The sequence below is a fragment of the Episyrphus balteatus genome, chromosome 2 (genome assembly GCF_945859705.1).
Source record: "Episyrphus balteatus chromosome 2, idEpiBalt1.1, whole genome shotgun sequence".
NCBI lineage: Eukaryota > Metazoa > Arthropoda > Insecta > Diptera > Syrphidae > Episyrphus > Episyrphus balteatus.
The window spans coordinates 13,452,681-13,475,679 of record NC_079135.1 but is presented as its reverse complement, the minus strand read 5'-3'; the positions used below and the strand labels follow the sequence as shown (position 1 = coordinate 13,475,679).

Here is a 22,999-nt window from a genome sequence, read left to right as displayed (position 1 = left end):
GTGCACAACGTTAAAAAAGCCTCAAAATGCAAAATAACAACATTTTAAGTTCTACTAAGATTACAAAAAAGTTAACTATTTTATAGTTGCATTCGAACTGAAAAGTAGTGAGGTAAAGAGTGGTTTTTTAAAGGAAAACATACCAACTCAGATGGACCACGTTAATATTAGCCCTATTTCATTGGTTTATAAAAGAATAACCTTTATCGCATCGCCAATAAAGGGCACTAAAATGTGTTATAGTAATACGCTTTGTTTTTATGATGTGCAATAGCAAAATTGAAGTTTCACGCTTCAAAAACAGATGCTTACTCTTACAAAGAAATAATGGTAGAAGCTCTTGGCAAGTTTAGGAACGTGGAAGAACAACCGTCTTAGAGATTGCACAAGGATAGTTCAAGAAAAAACAACGCAATAAAAACAAAACAGATGCATTCCGGATAAAAACGAAAGTTTATTTCACTTATTCAATCATTAAATTGTAGAAAATGTCATTTTCTTAATTTGTAAGAAGTTACCAAACACTTTTATCACTTTCTCCAATTAGGTCCACGATTGTGTACAGTAGAAGTGCATTTTCAATGTTAAATTCTATTTTTGCATTTTCTGTGGTGCCTATTGGTAGCTCGTAGCCCATAATTGGTTATAATGTGCAAATAATGTCAAAGCTTAATATTGCTTTACTATAATTAGTGTTTTCCATGATTTTTCATCATTTTTATCTAATTTAAGAGCTTGTTTCTATTCAAGTGACGCAAAAAAACACTGTTTTTTGTGAGGTAATGCAAAAAAAACGCAACTAGAAGCCATACGGTTTCTGTTTTGGGTTTTTTGTTTTTACAACATTGTTTGTTAAAAGTTCCTCTTTGAAAATGCAAAACCAAAAATCTACTTAGTTACCTCACCAAAGCGCCAATCGCTATTTTCTAAAGAAAAAATGTTGTTTCTATTCAAGTGACGCGAAGTGTACATATGTGAAGTATAAATTGCTAACATTTAACACGGAATTGAACTAAATTCATAAATTTGTGTGGAAAAGCATAACTAGGTAGAGGTTGCAATGAAAAAAAATGGACTTTTATAAATTAAATATATATTTTGTTTTGTTTTTTTTTTTTATATTATTTTAAGACAGAAAAACCTACAGTATAATTTTGTGTTAATTTATAATAAAAATATTATTTCTCTTGATTTTGTATTGATTTTTTTTGTTTTTATTTATATAAAAAGAAAAAAAAAACAGATAATTATTTTTGATTTAATTTCCTTTTCTTTTTTGCTTGTTTTGTTATTTTATTCGCATGTGTATGAATGTATACATATTTTTTTATTATGTGTTCTACTATTTATACGGAAGGATCAACATTTATACTCTTCGGTTAGCAGATACTGCATAAAAGCATATACATATACAAATAAATAAAAAACAAATCAACTAATAAATTTAAAAAAATACTGATAAATTAACCAATGGAAATATCGCACGAATGTATATGTTTGTGTTTTTTTTTGTTTTTGTTTTTCTTTGCTAATGGAATATTGTTTTTTTGTTTTCATGTTTTGTTTTACGATATATATAAAAAGTTCAACTACAATTCTTACAAACTAATAGCATCAATACAATAATAATAATAATAATAGAAATTTAATTTAAAAAAATAATATCCAATTAAGATATTAAATTTCTTTTTTTTTTAATAAATAAATAAATGGTAAACATTTTTTCTTTCTTTTTGTTTCATTAATTTTTTTTTGTTGCATAAAATGGTAATATAAAAAAAATTAATAAAATATTTATTGATACTCATCATCGCTGCTCAGCAGCATGGTCTTTTCATTGTAATTTTGACTTATTGTAGCCACCCTTTGTCCACCGGGCATAAATTTCCTTTGGTTGCCCAACGTTTTAGATGCAACACATCCAGCTCCATTGGCTTGAGATTGTGCATTTGGATCATCCGGGTCGTAGGATGAAACTCGAATGCCTCTCGAATTTTTACCGCCTAAAAGAAAATTATTTGGGAAAGGTGGAAAGAGAGATAAAAAAAATAAGCGCGTGTTGTAAGACATTATAAAGAACCGGTGTGAGGTGGCGTATGCGTAATTTTTATTTTGCTTTATTTATTTTTAAACTTTTTAATGCAGCATGCTTTATGCACAATTAACTCGTTTTGTGATAGAAGTTTGAAAATTTCATTTAACAAAAATAAAAATAAAAATTAGTGCGAGGTAACTTTCGAATAAAGTTTTCTCGATTTTTTTTTTTACAAAATTGTCTGGGGTTTGTTTAAAACAAAAATATTACAATGATTATTTTGTTTTTCATTTTTTTATGAAAAAGAAGTTTCAATAAAATGCTTCTGATTTTTTGTTTGCAGAGATCTTGTCTTTGGCATCCTTAAAAGCCTCAAGTGGTACGAAGAATTCTTTCATACTACTAGAGTTTTAAAAACCTTCAATATAAAGGGATTTAAGATTTATAATATGTATGGGGGGCACAAAATAAGTAAAACTCAAAGTTTTATTGAAATTCATTGAGCGCTTTTTGAGAAATTTCGATAACTAACAAATTTTGTATGCATGGTAACTCTTAAAATGGGTGTGGTCATTAGAAACGTTTACTGTGTAGCTTTTAGCCCTTTTCTTTGAATAAATGCCAACTTTTAGCAATTATCGGGTTTTCTTATAACTCCTACACTTTTTAACACTCTTCCTTAAAACGCAGAAGTGTATGAGAAAAAAAACAAAAAGAAATGGTCAGCGATCGTCTAATTCATACATTATGTACATACTATGTATCTGCGTACATGAAACAAAAGCATCTAGTTCAATTAAAAGCAGGGTCTCATTTTTTAGTCAAAAGAAGAAAATACAAACCTACTGACCGTTTTAATTTTTTTTTTTCAATTTGAGAAGTCAATTGCTGATCAAATATGAAACCCTCTAGCATCTGTGCACATTTAATAATTCATGTTAGCATCTCGAAGTCATCAACATTTTTTACATTTTTTTCCAATTATACTATTCTAGATTGAATCTCTCATTAAACTTCTAACAAAAGTGTTGACCATCTCAAACATTTTTTAAAACAACGACCTTCGAAAACGATTTTTGAGAATTAAATAAACCCCTACAAAAATTAGGTTCCTACATATATGTGTGACGAGCATTCAAAATAAAATTATGAGCCCAATAACAGTAATAATTGAAAACAAAAACTGCATCATTCACACTTACTTTAAATTTTTATTAATTATTATTTTAAAATCAAGCATGATAGTTTTTTTTTAGATATATTTTTTTTAATATGATTATGAAATCATACAATTATATAATTTATCACATACACTAAAAAAAATAAAAAGTAAGTATACATTTAATATTTAAATTTTGCTTATATAGGTACACAATCTAATAAGCTAAAAAAATAGAAAAAATGCACAATCGTAAAAAAAAATCAGTAAAGTGATTTGGAAAAAAAGATGGAAAGTAATATTTAGAAAAAAATAAAAATATTTCTTATTTTTTGTTATTCAGTGCAACTTTGTTTGTTTTTGTATTATCATCATTTTTTAATCGTTATACGTTTAGCTTTTTTCGTAAGTACTTCGTTGGAATTTTATTAGATATAAATAATAGTATTGAGCTAAAAAGTTGTCTCCAAAATTTGTTTGAATTTATTTTTGTATTCATTGAATAATAAGGCAGGAGGATATTAAATAAAGAAAACAATCAAAATAAATGCTTTGCCAGCAAATGCAAATAAAATAAAAAGCTTGTATGTAGATCATTTGTCAGAAATTTAAAATAAATTTATAAAAAAAAGAAAACAAAGTACATAAATGCAAAAAAAATACGTTTATACTACTATTAAATTATTTTTATGCTATTTTCAATAGTTTTGAATAAAAAAAAATCATTATTTAAAAAAAAAGGAAAAAATTACAAATGAAGCATTAACGAAGATATTATCCGTATGTTTCTTTCCTTAATAAAAAATAAAAATAAAATAATAAAAAATTCAAAATACACAGGCAATTTGTTTGTTTTTCATTCTTAGTTAGTCTTAGCTTCCTTGCTCGAATTTAAATATTCGTTTGTTTTTTGTATTTTGTGTGTATTAGCGTTTCATTTAGAGTTTCTCATAGCGCTGAGATGATGTTACTTCTGCAAAAATATAAAATTTCGGAAAAAAGAAAATCATAAATTATTTTCCATTTTGCGCAAAAAACAAAACTTTTTTTGTTTGTTTGTGTTATATTATTAAGGATTTTGCGTGTAAAGGTAGGTATCAACTCCACCACCAAATATAAATTTATGTGACTCTATTTCTACTGCTTGATAGGAATTGCACAAAATTTTTTATTATTGTTTTTTGATTTGCTACTGTTGAAATTACACTGTGAATTCGAAAATACGCGGCATTGTTAATGTGATTATAAAACATTTAAATTCAGCAGATTAATAAATTACAATGTGTTACTAGTTGTTAGTAATTTTTTTGTTAAGTGAATTTCTATCCATAAAAATGTAACGTGTAGCGATTAATTTGAGCAAAGATACTAACTAACATAGTACAGAAAAATAACTAAAATACAATATTAATATAATTTAAAATAAGCATGAAGCAGATTTATGAACAAAATCAATGAAGGTTTAATCGAAAAAAAAGTGAGAAATGAAGTACAATTTACCTGAACTGTATTGTGTGTATTGTTGATATTGTGGATGGAAATTGTGAATTGCATCTGTCATAATATCCTTGGGATTCATTGTTTCCTGAAATTAAAAATTAAAATGTATTCGTAAATTACGTTGTATATAAATTAAATTACCTTTAAACTGCTAGAAATTGATTGCATTGTCACAGATCTTCCATGTCCATCTCCAATGCAGCTACGCGAATACACCTTTGATAATAATAAAAATTCCCACATTAGTTATTTAATCTAGTTCTTGAAATTGAAATCTTTAAGAGCTGTTTGCTGAAACGAAACTCAATAATTTAAGTTCTACATAAAATCTTATGTCATAGATTACGCAGAGGAAAAAGTAGGCAATAGGAGTTTATATGTAACTTACGAGTAACTTACTGGTAAAATAGTACAAAAATTCAACAAAACATACATAAATAACAGAATTTACTCCCTTCTCGAACAAAAAAACCCTTTCATTGTATGAATTCTCTTTCTTCTTGCTTCCTATCCCAAAGACAACGTTATAACCAAATTTCATTAGGGAGGCCCATCAATTTTGTTCAGTAATATTTTTTTTAATGTATATTTTCTAATTTGCATCCAAAATGGCATTTTACAGCGGCCTCATCTGTAGGGTCGCCTATATAACAATAGAAGACAAAAAAAAAATTTAAAAAAAAAACACTTTGCATCAAAACAACTTAGCTGGTCAATAACAAAAAATCGAGTAGCTCAGAAAACAATATTTGAGTTGTCAAGGCAACAAAAAAATTTATTTGAAAATTTCGTTTGAAAATTTTCCATTCAAGTTTGAAATTTTAAACCGTAAAGACTTTTCCTAGAAAAAAAAAAAAAATAAGAATACATTTTTGGAAAGTTCTAGGGCATTTTGTGATTTGAAAACGTGCAATAAAAAAAAAAATTCCTGAAAAATACTTTTAATCCAAACATAATCTACCAAATCAAATTGATGGTTACATTAGATATTGGAGTTTAACAAAAAAGGAATTAAAAAAAATATATAAGAGTGATATTCATTCTATTCAAATAGTGCTGTGCCCCTAAGATACATCTTTTAAAGATGCTATTCAATCTCGAATAAAGTTTTGCTAATTGCGACAAAATATAATAATAAAAATCCTATCTCGATCCAGACGGATTTCAATATTTTAAAAAGCAAAAGCCGAAACTATTAAGCTTTGAAAAATTTATCGTTTTCTTAATCCAGTGCGAATCCTATCTCGATCCAGACGGATTTCAACATTTTTAAAAAGCAAAAGCCGAAACTATTAAGCTTTAAAAAAAATCTATCCTTTCTTAATCCAGTGCGAATCAAGAATTGAAGTTTCGAGAAAAAAATATCAATTCAAGAAATTTTGAAGAAATTTTAACAATCGTGGCGTTACTTTTTTGCTGTTCTTAATAATTTTTTTTTTTTTATTTATTCTAATTGTGTATTTATGTTAAATTGTGTTCGTTTTCATATTTTCATTAGTTTTAACCTTTTTTTTTAAATAAGTTGTTTTATTCTCTGATTCGTGGAAGCTTGTGCAAGGAATTCACTCAAATTTGGGTGATTTACTTAATTATTCCAACTTTTCTATACAGGTCCAAACAGCTTGTGCGCACAATCTAAATGGATACAGGTATGTGATTTTCTGTTAATTTTTTTTTATTATTTTATTGAGTTTGAGTGAGTTTTCTTTTATCTCCTTTTTAAATATAAATTAGATTTAACTTTATCTTTACGATTTGCTAAAAAAATACATAGTAATTGAATAATTAAATTTCATTCAACATTAACATTATTTATTTTTATGAATAATTATTACATAATTATATTAATAAATTAATCTTGATTCTTTTGAAAATGAAATGAGCAAGTTTTCGTTATTTTTATTTTGGTTCAGAAAAAATATTAGTATGAAATACTAAACTTCATGAGGAGCGACTGGTGACGGATGGGACATAAGAGTCCAAAAATTAACTGAGTCTCCGTAGGTGAGGCTTGAGGTCTTATTTTAGGGGCTGTCGCACAAATCTGAGCACGCGGCAGCCAAGGAGCCTTCTCAGAAATGAGTTAGGCAGAGGGAGGGTGCTCAAGGGTACCAATTACACCATGGTGCCCGTGTATTAAAATAACTAGTAGGTTAATTGGAAAGCAGAAATTCTTCGTTTACCTCCGGCATAATTAATTTTCTTATTTGTTCTATAACGTAGCTTAATTTTAATGTCCGTTTTGTCAGTCTGCTCAATTATAGTTTTTCAGTCCTAGATTATTTTAATTTTGAGATTTTTGGTATTTAGAATGTTAATTACACTGGTCAACAAAATTTAACTTTTTTTTTGCCACAAGAACCAAAATAAACTTTTCTAGTAGTTTTTGGGGTGCTGAATCCGAATCTGAAGTCAGAAAAATTTGATTGGCCTCCGTTTTTGAAATATTGCCGTTATAAAATGCTAAAAAACGTCATTTTGGCTGTTTTAGAGTTTCTGTTTTTATGTGGGGTAGTTCATTTTAAGCAAATTTGAAGTGGTTATTATAAGAACAGATATTCTTCTTTCAAAAACTGTTTAAATTTTCCCGATATCTCTTTTATTGCTCGAGATATCTAAAGTTTCATTTAATAAGCAAAGAGAAACTAAACTTAATCTAAAGTTTAAGTCACTGGTCACAAAATTTTTGCCACAAGAACCAAAATATACTTTTCTGAAGGTTTTTGAGTTGCTGAACTCAAATCCGCAATCGGAAAAATTCTATTAGCCTCCGTTCTTGAAATATAACCGTTATAAAAAAAACCTTTTTTTTCATTTTATAACGGTAATATTTTAAGAACGAAGGCTAATAGAATTTTTCTGATTGCGGATTCGAGTTCAGCAACCCAAAAACCTTCAGAAAAGTATATTTTGATTCTTGTGGCAAAAAAAGTTAAATTTGGTTGGCCAGTGTTGTTTCTGATTCAAAGACCGCTACTTAAATTTTAAATATCTCGGGCAATAAAAGAGATATCGGAAAGATTTAAACATTTTTTGAAAGAATAAAAATAGCTCTCTTAGGCACCGTTACAAATTTATTCATAATGAATTACACCACATAAAAACACAACCTCGAAAACTGCCAAAATTACGTTTTTTGACATTTTCTAACGGTAATATTTCAAAAACGAAGGCCAATCAAATTTTTCTGACTTTAGATTCGGATTTAGCACCCCAAAAACTACTAGAAAAGAATATTTTGGTTCTTGTGGCAAAAACCTTGTTGACCAGTGTTATTGATAAACCAGGCATGATAACAATGCGGTAGTCCAGGTAGGCGGGTCAAAAAGAACCCCCCCACATCCGGCGAGCTAAGCAAAGCAAATAAACATGTCTGACCTGGCTTTGCTTCCTGGACACCCTTCCATCCATAATTTTGTGTAGGATCTGTACCTACAGGATGGAAGGGTTGACTACAATCTCACCTTCATTGGTGGGAAAGGGTCTAAACCGTTACAGATGGCGCCCAGAACGTGGGGCAATTGTTGTTAAGGGTACCTTATAGTAGTCTTAATAATTTTTGCTCAATTTTTTTTTTTTGTTTATTTGTTCTTCAGTAATTTCTTGGGGTTTTTATTTGTTTTCGTTTTTTATACTCTTCATTTTTTTTTTTATTTATTCGTGGTTAAAATTTTTTTAATTTAATTTGTAACTTTCTATCTATATGTTTGGAGGTGGACCAACAATTTTTGTTAACTTTTGACAATACTTTCCGGTTAGGATTCTCTGTCCAGCAATGGAAGTTTATTTCGTTGTTTGATGCGGGGTGTCTGAGTTAGAGGGGATTGTCCAGAGGAAAGAAAATATCAGGTGTCTTTGTTTTGGAACATTTTCTGATCAAATAGCTCTGGGTATTTTCGATTTCAGTTTGGGGTTTTGCAAGTTAGTGTATATGTACTGTCCGAAAGAGGAAGTCTTGTTTCTTCTTTGTCAGCTGCTGTGCATATGCACTTGCAATTTTCTCAAACTAATTTGGTTCTTGGATTGATATCCTTATGGTGAAAGCTCGATATTTGCTGTCCGGAATAGGGAATTGCAGTACCTATCTGTCTGTTGCTTCATTTACTTTGGCAAACACTATAAAAGGTTTCAGGTCAGGAACTGAATAGACTGATTGGCTGAAACTTATTTTAATACACAAGCGGAGCTCAGTTTATCTAGGTTTCTGGTTCTTAATGTCATTAGTCGCTCCATTTAATTAATGTTTGAGCTCTTTAATATTCATATATATATAAAATATTTAACATATAAACATAATTGTTGAATTTTTTTTGTTGTCTGTTCGATTAATAAGTAAAATTAAAATGTCTGATCAGCCAAGTGGGTCCAAGGGACCATTTAATCATTTTAAAGACTTAGGATTAAGAATGGATAGGATTTTAAATTCTACACCTCTAAATGTTCTAGATGACACTAGGTCTTTCGGTCCTAGAATTTCAAAGCAGAAGCAGCCTAATTTTTCTTCAACCAATCCTTTTATTGCTACTAGAGAGATATTGCCTTTTCCATGTCCGAATAGGAGAGAAGAAAAAACACCAGATCATGACACAGAGCAAAATGTTGCTCCTCCTAGACCTTTTCAAAACACTAATTCAATAAACAGTTTGGTCCAAAAAGCGGTTGCATCAGCTATTGAGGCCCAAAATACAAATATTATGAAAAGCTTAGACAAAATATTAGCCGAAGAAAGACAAAAGATTCGGGACCAAGTTGTTGAGGTGGTTCAGGAATCACTTCCGAAAAGACCATTAACCGGAACTGTGCCAAGACAAATAAATGCCCCACAATGTAACCAATCAAACATTTTTGATCCAAATAATGATCATATTTATGAATTTCAAAACATGCACATTAATAATGGTAATACAAAATCAAGATTTGACAATCAAACAAATTATCAATGTAATTCAAATTTTAGTAGACCCAACCGAAATTCAACTGGTTGCGATTATCAGAAATGGGGTGTGAAATATGATAATCGCAACATGACAGTTGATGATTTCCTTTTCCGATTGGAATACTTACGTACATCTTACGATGTTCAATGGGATGATGTTGTGCGAAACTTCCATCATTTCATTGAAGGTGAAGTCAGCACATGGTTTTGGATACATAAGAAGTCACATCCCAGGGAAGATTGGTGGCAGCTTAAAATGGCTCTTACAGAGCATTTTAGAAGTCTGGAAACCGATGAAGAACTCGAAAGGAAAATGGATGATCGTAGGCAGGGCTCTCGAGAATCCTTTGACAATTTTTATTCAGATCTACTGAAACTAAATTCAAGACTTCGAAATCCTCGCGGTAATGAAAGATTAATTTTTCTACTCCGTAAAAACGTGTGCCCTGAAATAGGTGGTAAGCTCTTGACATTTAAGACAGCTAGTTTGCCAGAAATGGTGTATACATGTAGGAACATTGAAAAATATAATGTTGAAAGTTCGAATTCTAACCAGTTTCAGAGGCAGCAAAGGTTTCACAAACATGTCAATGAGGTGGACTGCGAAATTTCCGATGCTGCCTACGAACAGTCATTAGAAGCCGTCGGAGTTTCAAAGTCGTCGAATGAATTGCCTTCATTAAAATGCTGGAATTGCAATTCGACAGGTCACAAATTTAAGCAGTGTCCCAATAGCCAGCAATCATTTTTCTGTTTCACTTGTGGGCTTCCAGACACAATTTCAACTCGCTGTCCTAATTGTTCGGGAAACCGACCAAGGAGCAATATGCTGTCCGGGGATCATTGCTCCCAACCAAAGCGACCGGACAATCCTTTCAGGAATCATTAGGTAACAAAGATGATATAAAACAATCAAATTCAACCGTAACAAAAATACTCGAAACACAGCATCAACCAGCCATATCTAAACCTATTGAAAACATACCAAGGCCGACCCTTCATGAGCGTCTTCTCAATTATGAGAAAGTCCGTGCACGAATTTTCGATACGAATCCGATAGACGCACCTTGTACCTCTGACAAAAACCTGAAACTTCGTCAACGTTTTGCAGATAAGAAAGCTATGCATAAGGCCATTGATTCTACCGCTTTGCTTAGTTCCGACGACCCCAGGCCTTATGCAAACATCCAAATAGGCAATACAAACGTTCTTGGCCTTTTAGACTCAGGCGCGTCCATAAGCTGTCTGGGGCAAGGCGCTTTGGAATTCCTTCGGGAAAATGGAATTCCCTACAAAGAGTTCACGTCGGAGGTAAACACAGCAGGTGGTCAGAAGCAGGCAATTATAGGCTCTGCTTTAGTAAATGTCATTTATAAGGGATTAGAAAAAGAAATGCGTTTATTCGTGGTCCCAACTTTGGAACAGAAACTCTACCTTGGGGTGGATTTTTGGAAGCTTTTCAATCTCGCTCCACAAATCATTTCGGAATTAAATCAGATCCCAAAGACCCAACCAACTGACCCGAATTTTCATGAATTGTCACCAGATCAGTTAGTAGCATTAGAGGAAGCGAAAGCATTGTTTCCATCTTATGCGGTACATGGCCTAGGACGGACTGGACTTGAGGAGCATCATATTGACACCGGTGATGCTGCACCAATTAAACAACGGCATTATCCCGTTTCTCCGGCGGTTCAAAAACTTCTCTATGAGGAGGTGGATCGCATGTTTCAACTTGGCGTGATTGAGGAAAGCGACAGTGCTTGGAGCTCTCCTGTTGTTCTAGTGAAGAAGTCAAACGGCAAACATAGACTCTGCCTAGACTTCAGGAAAGTCAATTCCGTCACGAAGAAATTTGCGGGTCCGGTTCCGAATATTGAAGGTTTGCTAAGTCGTCTTTCAAATTCCCGTTTCTTTTCGAGCGTGGATTTGAAAGACGCCTTCTGGCAGATACCGTTGGAGAAAAGTTCAAGGGAAAAGACAGCATTTAGTGTTCCGGGATTGCCTTTGCTTCAGTTCAAAGTCATGCCTTTTGGCTTATGCAACGCAGCACAGCGTATGTGTAAGTTGATCGACAAGGTTGTACCGCATCAGTATAGGGAAAATGTTTTCCCGTACGTTGATGATCTACTAATTGTGACTTCCACATTTGATGAGCATATTCGGATGCTAAAGATAATTGCGGGCCGTTTAACGGAGGCTGGACTTACTATTAACGTAGAGAAGTCCAAGTTCTGTTTTAAGGAACTCAATTATCTTGGCTATGTTGTTGGGGAGGGTTGCCTGAAAACAAATTCAGAAAAGGTTTCTTCTATTATGGAGTTCCCGGTTCCAAAAACTAAACGCCAGGTTAGAAGGTTTCTTGGATTGTCGGGTTGGTATAGGAGATTTGTAAAGGATTATTCAGGGATTGCTGCTCCTATTACCAACACGTTGAAGGGTTCGAAATTCGAGTTTGGTCCTGAAGCAATCAGTGCCTTCAATCAACTCAAAGAGGCACTAACCACCGCCCCAATTTTAGTGAACCCTGATTATAGCAAAGCTTTCAAAATCCTTTGCGATGCATCCAGTACTGGAGTTGGCTGTGTGTTGTGCCAGGAAGACAGTGAAGGTGTAGAAAGGCCTATATATTATTATTCTCATAAGCTAAATAAGTCCCAAAGAAATTATTCTGTAACAGAACAGGAATGTTACGCGGCAGTTTTGGGAATTAAGAAATTCCGGCCTTATGTGGAAGGGCATCCCTTCAAAGTTGTGACTGACCATGCAAGCTTAAAGTGGTTGATGAACCTGAAGGATTTGCATGGTAGGTTGGCCCGATGGAGTTTAAAGCTTCAAGGGTTTGATTTTGATATTGAAAACCGAAAGGGTTCTGAGCACGTTGTTCCGGACGCGTTATCGCGAGTATACGCTGTTGATGCCCTTTGCGATGTTTCAATATCAGAAGATCTCCACCAGGTTGTCCTTCACATTGACCTTGATGACTTGAGTTTCAGGTCAGAGGAATATGTGAAGTTGATTGAGACAGTCAGAGAAAATGAAAGCCAGCTTCCTGATCTTCAAGTATCTGATGGGTTTGTGTACAAAAAAGTCAAACACTGTACAGGCAACCCAGTCGAAGATGACATGGTGTGGAAGCTATGGGTTCCATCGGAATTAACCAATTCTTTAATCCTTCTTGCTCATGAACCACCTAAAGCCGCGCATGGTGGTGTTGCTAAAACTTTGTACCGTCTTCGTGATAGATTTTACTGGCCTAGTATGGCGGCAGAAGTAAAATCATTTATTGCGAGCTGTGACGTGTGCAAAGTTTCGAAGGCCCCTAACACAATTTTAAGGCCGAAAATGGGCAAAGCATTTATAGTTGAGAGGCCGTACCAGCATATCTTCATTGACTTCCTGGGACCGTACCCAAGATCAACAAAAGGAAATACTTACATCATCGTCTGCTTGGACCAACTTACCAAGTTCATTCATGTTCATCCTTTACGACAGGCGAACAGTGAAAATGCCATAAGGTTTTTGGAGGAACAAGTTTTCTCGGTATTTGGAGTGCCAGAGTCTTTGCTATCGGATAATGGTAAACAGTTTGTAAGCAAAGAGTTCTCCAAATTTTTGCTCTCATATGGAGTAAAGCATGTAAGGACTGCAGTGTATTCGCCGCAGGCGAATGCTAGTGAGAGAGTGAATCGTTCAATCCTCAGTGCAATACGATCTTATTTAGATAAAGATCAAAGGCACTGGGATAAACATCTTCCCTCGATTGCTAGTGCTCTCCGAACGACGGTACACTCAGCCATAAACATGTCTCCATATGAGGCATTATTTGGACAATGCAAAATAGAACATGGATCCGATTACAAACTACTGAGAACACTGAAGTCCGTCAATAATCCGGAGTTTTCGCTGTTGCCTTTGCCGTCAAGGATGAATATGATCCATAGCCACCTAAAGAACTCACTAGAACAAGCACATAGAGTATACGAACGCACTTACAACACGCGTAGTAAGGATGTGCAGTTCAAAGTGGGGGACGTTGTCTTCAAGCGAAACTTCGTTCAAAGCGATGCATTTAAGAAGGTAAATGCTAAGCTTTGTCCAAAATTTCTTAAAGCAAGGGTTAAGTCAGTGCGTGGTAATAGTTTATATGAATTGGAGGATTTAGCTGGCAATGTTTTAGGTGTATTCCACTGCAAGGATATTCGGGTTTAGCTCCTTTTTCATATCATTCTTTGAACGCCGACGTTCTTCAGACTGATATGTTTTGTAGGGTCGCCTATATAACAATAGAAGACAAAAAAAAAATTAAAAAAAAAAACACTTTGCATCAAAACAACTTAGCTGGTCAATAACAAAAAATCGAGTAGCTCAGAAAACAATATTTGAGTTGTCAAGGCAACAAAAAAATTTATTTGAAAATTTCGTTTGAAAATTTTCCATTCAAGTTTGAAATTTTAAACCGAAAAGACTTTTGCTAGAAAAAAAAAAAAATAAGAATACATTTTTGGAAAGTTCTAGGGCATTTTGTGATTTGAAAACGTGCAATAAAAAAAAAAATTCCTGAAAAATACTTTTAATCCAAACATAATCTACCAAATCAAATTGATGGTTACATTAGATATTGGAGTTTAACAAAAAAGGAATTAAAAAAAATATATAAGAGTGATATTCATTCTATTCAAATAGTGCTGTGCCCCTAAGATATATAATAATAAGATATATAATATATATATAAAATATAATAATAAAAATCCTATCTCGATCCAGACGGATTTCAATATTTTAAAAAGCAAAAGCCGAAACTATTAAGCTTTGAAAAATTTATCGTTTTCTTAATCCAGTGCGAATCCTATCTCGATCCAGACGGATTTCAACATTTTTAAAAAGCAAAAGCCGAAACTATTAAGCTTTAAAAAAAATCTATCCTTTCTTAATCCAGTGCGAATCAAGAATTGAAGTTTCGAGAAAAAAATATCAATTCAAGAAATTTTGAAGAAATTTTAACAATCGTGGCGTTACTTTTTTGCTGTTCTTAATAATTTTTTTTTTTTTATTTATTCTAATTGTGTATTTATGTTAAATTGTGTTCGTTTTCATATTTTCATTAGTTTTAACCTTTTTTTTTAAATAAGTTGTTTTATTCTCTGATTCGTGGAAGCTTGTGCAAGGAATTCACTCAAATTTGGGTGATTTACTTAATTATTCCAACTTTTCTATACAGGTCCAAACAGCTTGTGCGCACAATCTAAATGGATACAGGTATGTGATTTTCTGTTAATTTTTTTTTATTATTTTATTGAGTTTGAGTGAGTTTTCTTTTATCTCCTTTTTAAATATAAATTAGATTTAACTTTATCTTTACGATTTGCTAAAAAAATACATAGTAATTGAATAATTAAATTTCATTCAACATTAACATTATTTATTTTTATGAATAATTATTACATAATTATATTAATAAATTAATCTTGATTCTTTTGAAAATGAAATGAGCAAGTTTTCGTTATTTTTATTTTGGTTCAGAAAAAATATTAGTATGAAATACTAAACTTCATGAGGAGCGACTGGTGACGGATGGGACATAAGAGTCCAAAAATTAAATGAGTCTCCGTAGGTGAGGCTTGAGGTCTTATTTTAGGGGCTGTCGCACAAATCTGAGCACGCGGCAGCCAAGGAGCCTTCTCAGAAATGAGTTAGGCAGAGGGAGGGTGCTCAAGGGTACCAATTACACCATGGTGCCCGTGTATTAAAATAACTAGTAGGTTAATTGGAAAGCAGAAATTCTTCGTTTACCTCCGGCATAATTAATTTTCTTATTTGTTCTATAACGTAGCTTAATTTTAATGTCCGTTTTGTCAGTCTGCTCAATTATAGTTTTTCAGTCCTAGATTATTTTAATTTTGAGATTTTTGGTATTTAGAATGTTAATTATTGATAAACCAGGCATGATAACAATGCGGTAGTCCAGGTAGGCGGGTCAAAAAGAACCCCCCCACATCCGGCGAGCTAAGCAAAGCAAATAAACATGTCTGACCTGGCTCTGCTTCCTGGACACCCTTCCATCCATAATTTTGTGTAGGATCTGTACCTACAGGATGGAAGGGTTGACTACAATCTCACCTTCATTGGTGGGAAAGGGTCTAAACCGTTACACATCTTATTTTCATAGACAAATGTCTAGCTTCAGTATTTTTTTTTTTTTTTTACTTAAAACTTAATTTACTGGTCTACCTAAATTTCCGTTCAGAAAATGACGTGTCTGACAGAATACTTTATCAGAATAAATACAAGATGTAAAAAACTTATCAAAAGTTTCATAGCATAAACATTTTTATAGTAAAAGAATGTTCTATCTATAAAAAACATTACTTGGCATTCCCCAACGTAAAATGTTTATTTAGAAATAAATATCAGAAATTGATTCATCAAACAAAATGTCAAATTTCCACAAAACCTTTATCTTTTAAGACAAAGATAAACATCTAATCATAAAACTGTTGACTCAGCATAATTTTAACATTATTGAAGCAATTGATTTTGCTATGAACCTGTGACACGTTTATGTGCACACAAACCCATATTGGCGGTTGATAGTTTATTTATCGTAACATTATTGTCTATGAATTAACACACATTACTCTTTTCTACAGAGAAAATAGTGTGTTAAATAGCAGTAAAACTACTAAAAATTATGGCCTTCGTTTTCTTTATTAGCAAATAATTATCTTATCATACTTTGCCAAAGATTTTCTTTCACTATGTTGAAAGGGGGTTAGTTAGGAGAAATAACATACCTGATATGGGAAGGCGTAACGCAAGGCAATAGCAGCAAATAACATTTCGATACAAATGAAAAAGTTTTGATAGCCAGCTGACACTGTACCAGTTGATGTTGTTGCTCCAGTGCTATCAACAATTGGTGATATAATTTGAGCCTTTTCCAGAATAGCCAAGCCAACACCTAAAAAATTATAAAAAAAGATATATGTAAATATGTAAATAAATACAAAAATTAATAAAAGTTTTCTTTCTTTCTTACCTTGCCAAAATGACAAGAAAATCACCGATTTAATTGTGCAGAATTTCAAAACTGGTTCAAATGGAGTCAAGAGATCTCTTGTTGCAAAATAAAACAAATAAAGCCCATACAGAGCTAGCGAAACGGAAATGTTATAAATAATTGTAATATAAATGTAACCACCATCAGCGCTATAAAAGAGAAAATATTTATATTATTACAAATTCGAATCAAAAACAATCAAAGATTGCTGCTTACCTCCAATCACCATCATGATAATGTCCAAAAGCTTGCAAAAATATTATAATAAAAGCAACCAATGGTTTAACAAGACAAAATTGTAAAGTCGCTTGTTTGCAGAAACGCAAAAATCCAATTGTATAAGTTTTTCCTTTTAAACAACAAGTTCCATAAAGGCATGAAGTCTTAATTGGTTTGCCACGAATCTCGGACATAATATTACCCTCGCCACCAAGATACTCATAGCACAATGATAAGAAATTGTAAATAACAAACGCTGCAAAGAAAAAAAAAATTTAAGTTATTTCTATTAAAAAAATTAAATCGAAACTCTCACCTTCATAACAATCTCTGACAGTGAAAAAATAAACATAAACATTGTCTGAGTTGAAAAACAATAAACTTATCCAAGAGTATGTTGCATAAATTGGTACAATAAAAAGTATTCTAACTATCCATCGTTGTTCCTGGGGATTTGTGTACCATCGCAGGTGATGATAAATCTTGATAATTAAAAAAAGAAAAATAATTAATAATATTTTCTATTTGTTGTTAAAATTTAAAAATAATATTTACCTGTTGGCAGGTGATAAAAAGTGCCGCCCAGACAAATATACCCGCCAATCCCTGGGCCGTTTTCGTTTGTAAAAATATACCATCGCCTACATGGCTAAGTGGATCTATTGCTAGAGCCATCTGTGAAGCTGGAGTCACTCGGACTATGTAGTTCGGTTTAGGTGTTGTCACATTCAAATCAATTTCGGTAGTGCTCATTCTTAATTAAAAACGAATACAATTTCAAAAGGCTATTATTATTGAGAGTTACTAAATAAGAAAATCACATTTTTAAATGAAAAAAAAAAAATCGACATGCATGTATAGATGAGAATATATTTAAGAAACAGTGTCGCTTTTAAACAGACAAAAGTTAAAAGAAAGATATGATTCTCTTTTATATTCTTAATTTATTGACAAGAAATCTTGGGAAGAGATAAGAAAAATTTTTTACGAATCTTAAATTACCCAAAACGCAGTTTTAAATGGATTTTATAAATTTTTTGATGCTTTTCCTTTTAAAATATTTCAAATAAGTTTAGCAATTATTTTTGATTTGATGTCCAATTGTTACATTATTTTTTTCGTAACCTTTCGAAGAAAAATAAAAAAAAAAAAAAACAGCAACTTCACATCAATATTTTATCAGTGAAGGCAAACAAATTTTAGCTCAATTTGTAAATTTTCTCCTGATAAGATTAGATTGTTTGTGTAAAATAATGATGTGTACAGTAACATTTCTTTTTTTTTGTAATTTGGTTTTTAAGACAATTATTGGTTGCGTGTCAAAAAATTGTTTTCAATTTTAAATGAAAACCTAAATTGTTGTTGTGAAGAGAAATCTAAAAATAATTTGTGTTTGTCATAACGTCCGTCAAACTATGCGTTTGTAAGCTGATGACGATAAGGCTGATGTCACACACCATGAAGATCGTTGAATAGTTATTGGTTGTGAGCTGATGACTAGTGCCGGCTAGTTTTCCCATCACTGGTCATGACGTACTGAACACTGCTTTCAGACAGTGATTGAATCATTTAATCTTCGAGACGTTAATACACAATTTGTTAAGAATAGAAGTCAATGGCTCGAGAAAATAATAATATGGCAATAAAACACCCCATAAAGGAGCAAGGCAACGTGACTAATAACTCTAAACCATTATTGTGTGCATGTAATTTATTTGAAGAGATGCACTTTTTCATGACAATGATACTCTTGGAGGCTTTGTTAATTCCTCGCAAGGGGAATTATGTCTGTACAAATTTGTTTAGGTGGTGGAGGATGGGATACGAACCCAGTCCATCGCACAAACGATTTGTACGAGGTACAAAAAAAGGCTTAGGTAGAAGCATGCAAACAACTATCTGTAAAATTTGATCAGAGGAATGGAATTACTTGAATAAGATCGATAAATCAAAAGAAGAATTCCTTTTCATCATAACATAACCAAGGTGATACAAATATAATGAAGCACAATTTTGGTTCTTTTTTTTGACTATCAATTATCGACTATTGCGTTAGTAGTCGTTTTTATTTATAAAAAAAGTGAAGTGGTTAACCCTATCACACTAAAAATCAAAGTGTTCTACATTTTAATTTTGATTTTTTTTTTTTAATATCTGTAAATGCATTGGAAGAAAAACCGCATTGACAACATGATATAAACAAGTACATTATACACATTCATATACCTAGTTACACTATAAGCCTTTAGCCACAAGTTTTTCATTTCAAAGTGGATATATGGAAAAAACAGGTAATTAGTCATATGTTAGTAAAGTTACAATTTTACGTAATATTGTTATGAATAAACAATATGGTAATTGACCATTTTAATTATTGAACTCAATATACGAATTGATGCAGTGGGTTAAATTCTATCATCATTAATTGCCAACTAAAATTAAAAGAAAATCAAATCAATATTCAACTGATTTTTATTTTCGACATTTTGCATTTTAAAACTTAAAACCTTAATGAATTGCAGCTAGTTAATATGATATAACAAAAAGTAATGTTATTTAAGAAGCTTCATGTTATTTGATATCAAGTATTGGGAAATAAGAAAACGAATAATCGGAATTGAATTTGTTTTATCTTTTGTTATTTAACAGTCAATAATTGTTTACAAAAATAATATGTTTATTATATATATTTACGATTTTAAAGGTCATTGGTCAGAGATAAATTTAAACGAGGGTTTAATTAAACCTGTTGCATTTTAATTCTCATAATGAACGAACATTGCACCTTTAACGAAATGTCATTGAACAATGTTGTTTGCAGGTGCTTTCATTAAATTCATTTGAGATTTGGAAAAAGTTACACAATGTAACTATTTGACAGTTTAACATTGCATTTAGGAACGTGTTGTGATTGTGACCTCATAATGTTCCATTTTGTAACAATTTTTTCATTAAGGAACGATGAAAGTTAACTTTTGTTAACAATAGGGTAATTCCATAAGAGCATATAGGCATATTTTTGTATGTTTTTGGCTCTTATTTCTTTACACATCACTAAAATAAGTATTAATATTAAAAGTATTCCAGCTATTATGCTTTCTAAGAATATCTTCAAATAAGGTGTAACGGGTGTGACGTTAGAATGTCACACCCGTAACCCGTTTAAAAGTATTCCTTTCAATAATAAAAACAATGAAAGAAATTAATATACTTAGTGTTAATGGAAAAAGATACTTAACTAAGGGAATAATTAAAAGCGAAAAACATACAAAAATCTGCTTGAACGATCCCATGGAATTACCCAATAGTTAGCATCGGCGCATTAAAGGACCCACTTCTTAGCCTCAGTAAGAATTTTTTTCTTTTTCTTAGAATTTTTCGGAAGGTTTCTCAAGAACTGAGAAGTGTTGTCGGTGAAATTCATTATGGTTTTATGACCGTAATTCCACTTAATACCGTTGTTAAATCTTAGCGCACCCGATCCAATTGGCACTTGTTGTAACAACAGACGCCTGTTTTTGAATCTTTGCTACGGTTTTGTGGTTTTGTGTAGTCTTGTCTAAAACAGAGAGTTTCTTAATAAAGAAAGTAGGAACGTGTATTTTTGAGAGTTTTCAAAAAAAAAAAAATGTTTAAAGAATATTTTGATGTTGGAGCAAAGTGAAGGAGACATAATTTAAATACTAGTTTTATCTTCCTTCCTAAAATTTAAACTCTTTTAATAACGCAACCTTAAGTATTCAAATAATATTGACAAGAACACCACACTCAGCATAGAATAGGTCCTACCAGTTAGTCGAATTATAGAACTGTCTCAACTAAAGTTGAATACAAATTAAAAACAATTAATAATGCGCACCTAATGAGAAATGGAACAACTTATACCTAAGTCTGTTTTTTTTTTTTTTTTTGTTGTCATGCCTTAAAGCGTAGAAAATAAAATATTTTCTCTCTCATAGAATTAAGGACAAAAAAACATTTGCATTAAAAGATACCAAAACTAGTGTGTCTACTTAAAATAAGTGACACACATTTTATGTTCTCTCAAAGCAAAAAAATAAATGATTTCATCAAAAAAAAAAAATTAAAAAAAAAACATAAATAAAAATAAACATCCTGGGCGGAAGCTTTGTTTTTCAATGCTCCATTTAGTAATAAAATTAGATCAAAAAAACACTACAAAAAATGAAGAAGAAAAAACAAAAACCCATCAGGTCATGGTCGGAATGAAAAAAAGAGGGAAAAATAAGAAAATGCATAAAATAAAAAAATAAAAATACATACATATTAAAAAATAAATCTTCTTCCCTCGCAAAACATAATGAGACAACAAAAAAAAAATAATGAAAAAAAAACTGCTCTTCAACACGCAACGAGTAAGTAGATAGCACTCCTCTGAGTGAAATTTTAAGAAAAGAAAAACAACTTTACTATCATAAACTATTTTATTGATCTGATTTTCTTCTTCTTCTCTGTGTTCTTCAAAGAAAAACAACAAATCAAATAAAACTCGTCTTGTATATTGTAAATAACAACAATTATATCTTGTTTTCAATTTGATTCAAGGTTATTCCAATTGTCTGTCATTGGTGTGAAATTGATCAGAAAAGGTGATTTCATTCATCAGGCTTTTATAATCAATTTTCCTCACATAGAAAATAAACGTGAAAGTATATATTACTACTCTCTTAGTAGAGTTTTTTTTTAATAATCTATCTAAAATGCGATCTAGTCTGTGCTATTGATTTCTGACCTACGTGGAATCATACAGATGATTCACCTCTTAACACAGTTGGCAGAAAGAGAATAGATAAATTATATAGATATGGCGAATAATCAAAACAAACTCTCCAAAATCATAATAATAATTATATGGAAATATGGAAAGACACGACACAGGAAAAAACAACCAAAATGCAATTATGAAAAATATGTATATACTTTGCTACCTGCTGGTAACTTTAGTAATGTGTGTAGATGTAATCTGCCGAAATTCGAGGGATTTCGTCATCGAGAGTTGCCCCCTTACCGCACAAAGCTATTCGATACCCTGAGACTTTTGTTTTCTGTGTTTTTTTTTGTGCTTGCATATTGAAGCACCACAAAGTAAGCAGAAAGCACACACAGCTAGCTACGTGGGCTTATTCACAGCTCCAAGCAAGAAGCAACAATAATATTGCAAAGCGACAACCTTTTGCGAGTGATCATTTTATTTATATATAAAAAAAAAAACACAAACTAACCAGTTTTTGTGGTTTGGTTTGATTTTTTTCTTATTGAATTTGCAAAATTAAAGAGCCAACAACAACTAGAAAAAGCATCCTTCTTTTCACTTCACCAAGGTAAACAGAGTTCAAATGAAAGGAGTCAAACGCAAAAAAGACACATTCGAAGCTGACGAGGGGGAGAAATGAAAAGGGGGAGGCAGTTTTTCCATTTTCCCATACGACAACGACGAAGGAAAAAAAAAAAGAAAAACTTTTGACCGAACCAAAGCAAAGAGACATGAAGACGAGAGATGGACGTGAGGAGAACATAGAAACGTAGGTGAAGAATGTGAATGGGTTTTTTCAATGCAATATTTTCAGTTTCAACCAATTCCATATGTAATCCGATAAAAACTAAAACAAATGGCATTCATAGAGAAAATGTTTCACTTTTTTTAAAAATAGTTTATTAAACACACCTGAGCAAATCAATTTAAAAAAAAAAGTAATAAAATTGACTTTTTCTTTTCTTCACCTCACCAAAAGCAGCCGTGAGAATTTATGAAAATTTATATATAATTTTTTTTTTGTTCTTTGTTTTGCAAAAATTTTATGGCAAAAGTTTCCAAGGTTTTCACGTTTTTTTTTTTTTAATTAACTAAAAACATACAACACAATTGAATTAATTCATATGCTATGAAGACATGTTTTTTTATATTTTAATTGAATGCAAATTTTGAGATGGATTTTTTTTTATGTGAAAATACGTGAAGAAAAAATAAACACGAACCTTTTTTCACGGGAATGTCAAAAAAACTTTTTCACCATTTTCAAATTTTTTTTTACATATCAAGTGGATTAAGTGATGCCAAGTCGATTAGTG

The 22,999-nt window shown here is 31.7% G+C and overlaps 1 protein-coding gene across 6 annotated transcripts; it reads right to left on the bottom strand.

Annotated features, from left to right (window-relative positions):
• Positions 1-1,729: 1,729 nt before the first annotated feature.
• On the bottom strand, positions 1,730-22,999 carry LOC129908847 (transmembrane protein 184B). 6 transcript variants are annotated; one of them, XM_055985642.1, is made up of 9 exons: positions 21,859-21,935; positions 17,465-17,663; positions 17,226-17,391; positions 16,907-17,165; positions 16,670-16,839; positions 16,425-16,591; positions 4,836-4,910; positions 4,695-4,779; positions 1,730-2,003 (listed from the first exon to the last, which is right to left on the bottom strand). In XM_055985642.1, exons 1-9 carry the CDS (start codon positions 21,918-21,920, stop codon positions 1,795-1,797), a joined length of 1,392 nt encoding a protein of 463 aa, XP_055841617.1. In that variant the 5' UTR covers positions 21,921-21,935; the 3' UTR covers positions 1,730-1,794. The 6 variants fall into 6 exon arrangements, with proteins under 6 accessions (XP_055841617.1, XP_055841620.1, XP_055841619.1 ...); XM_055985645.1 differs by lacking the exon at positions 21,859-21,935 and adding an exon at positions 22,907-22,999 and having other exon boundaries at positions 1,733-2,003; XM_055985644.1 differs by lacking the exon at positions 21,859-21,935 and adding an exon at positions 22,652-22,855 and having other exon boundaries at positions 1,733-2,003.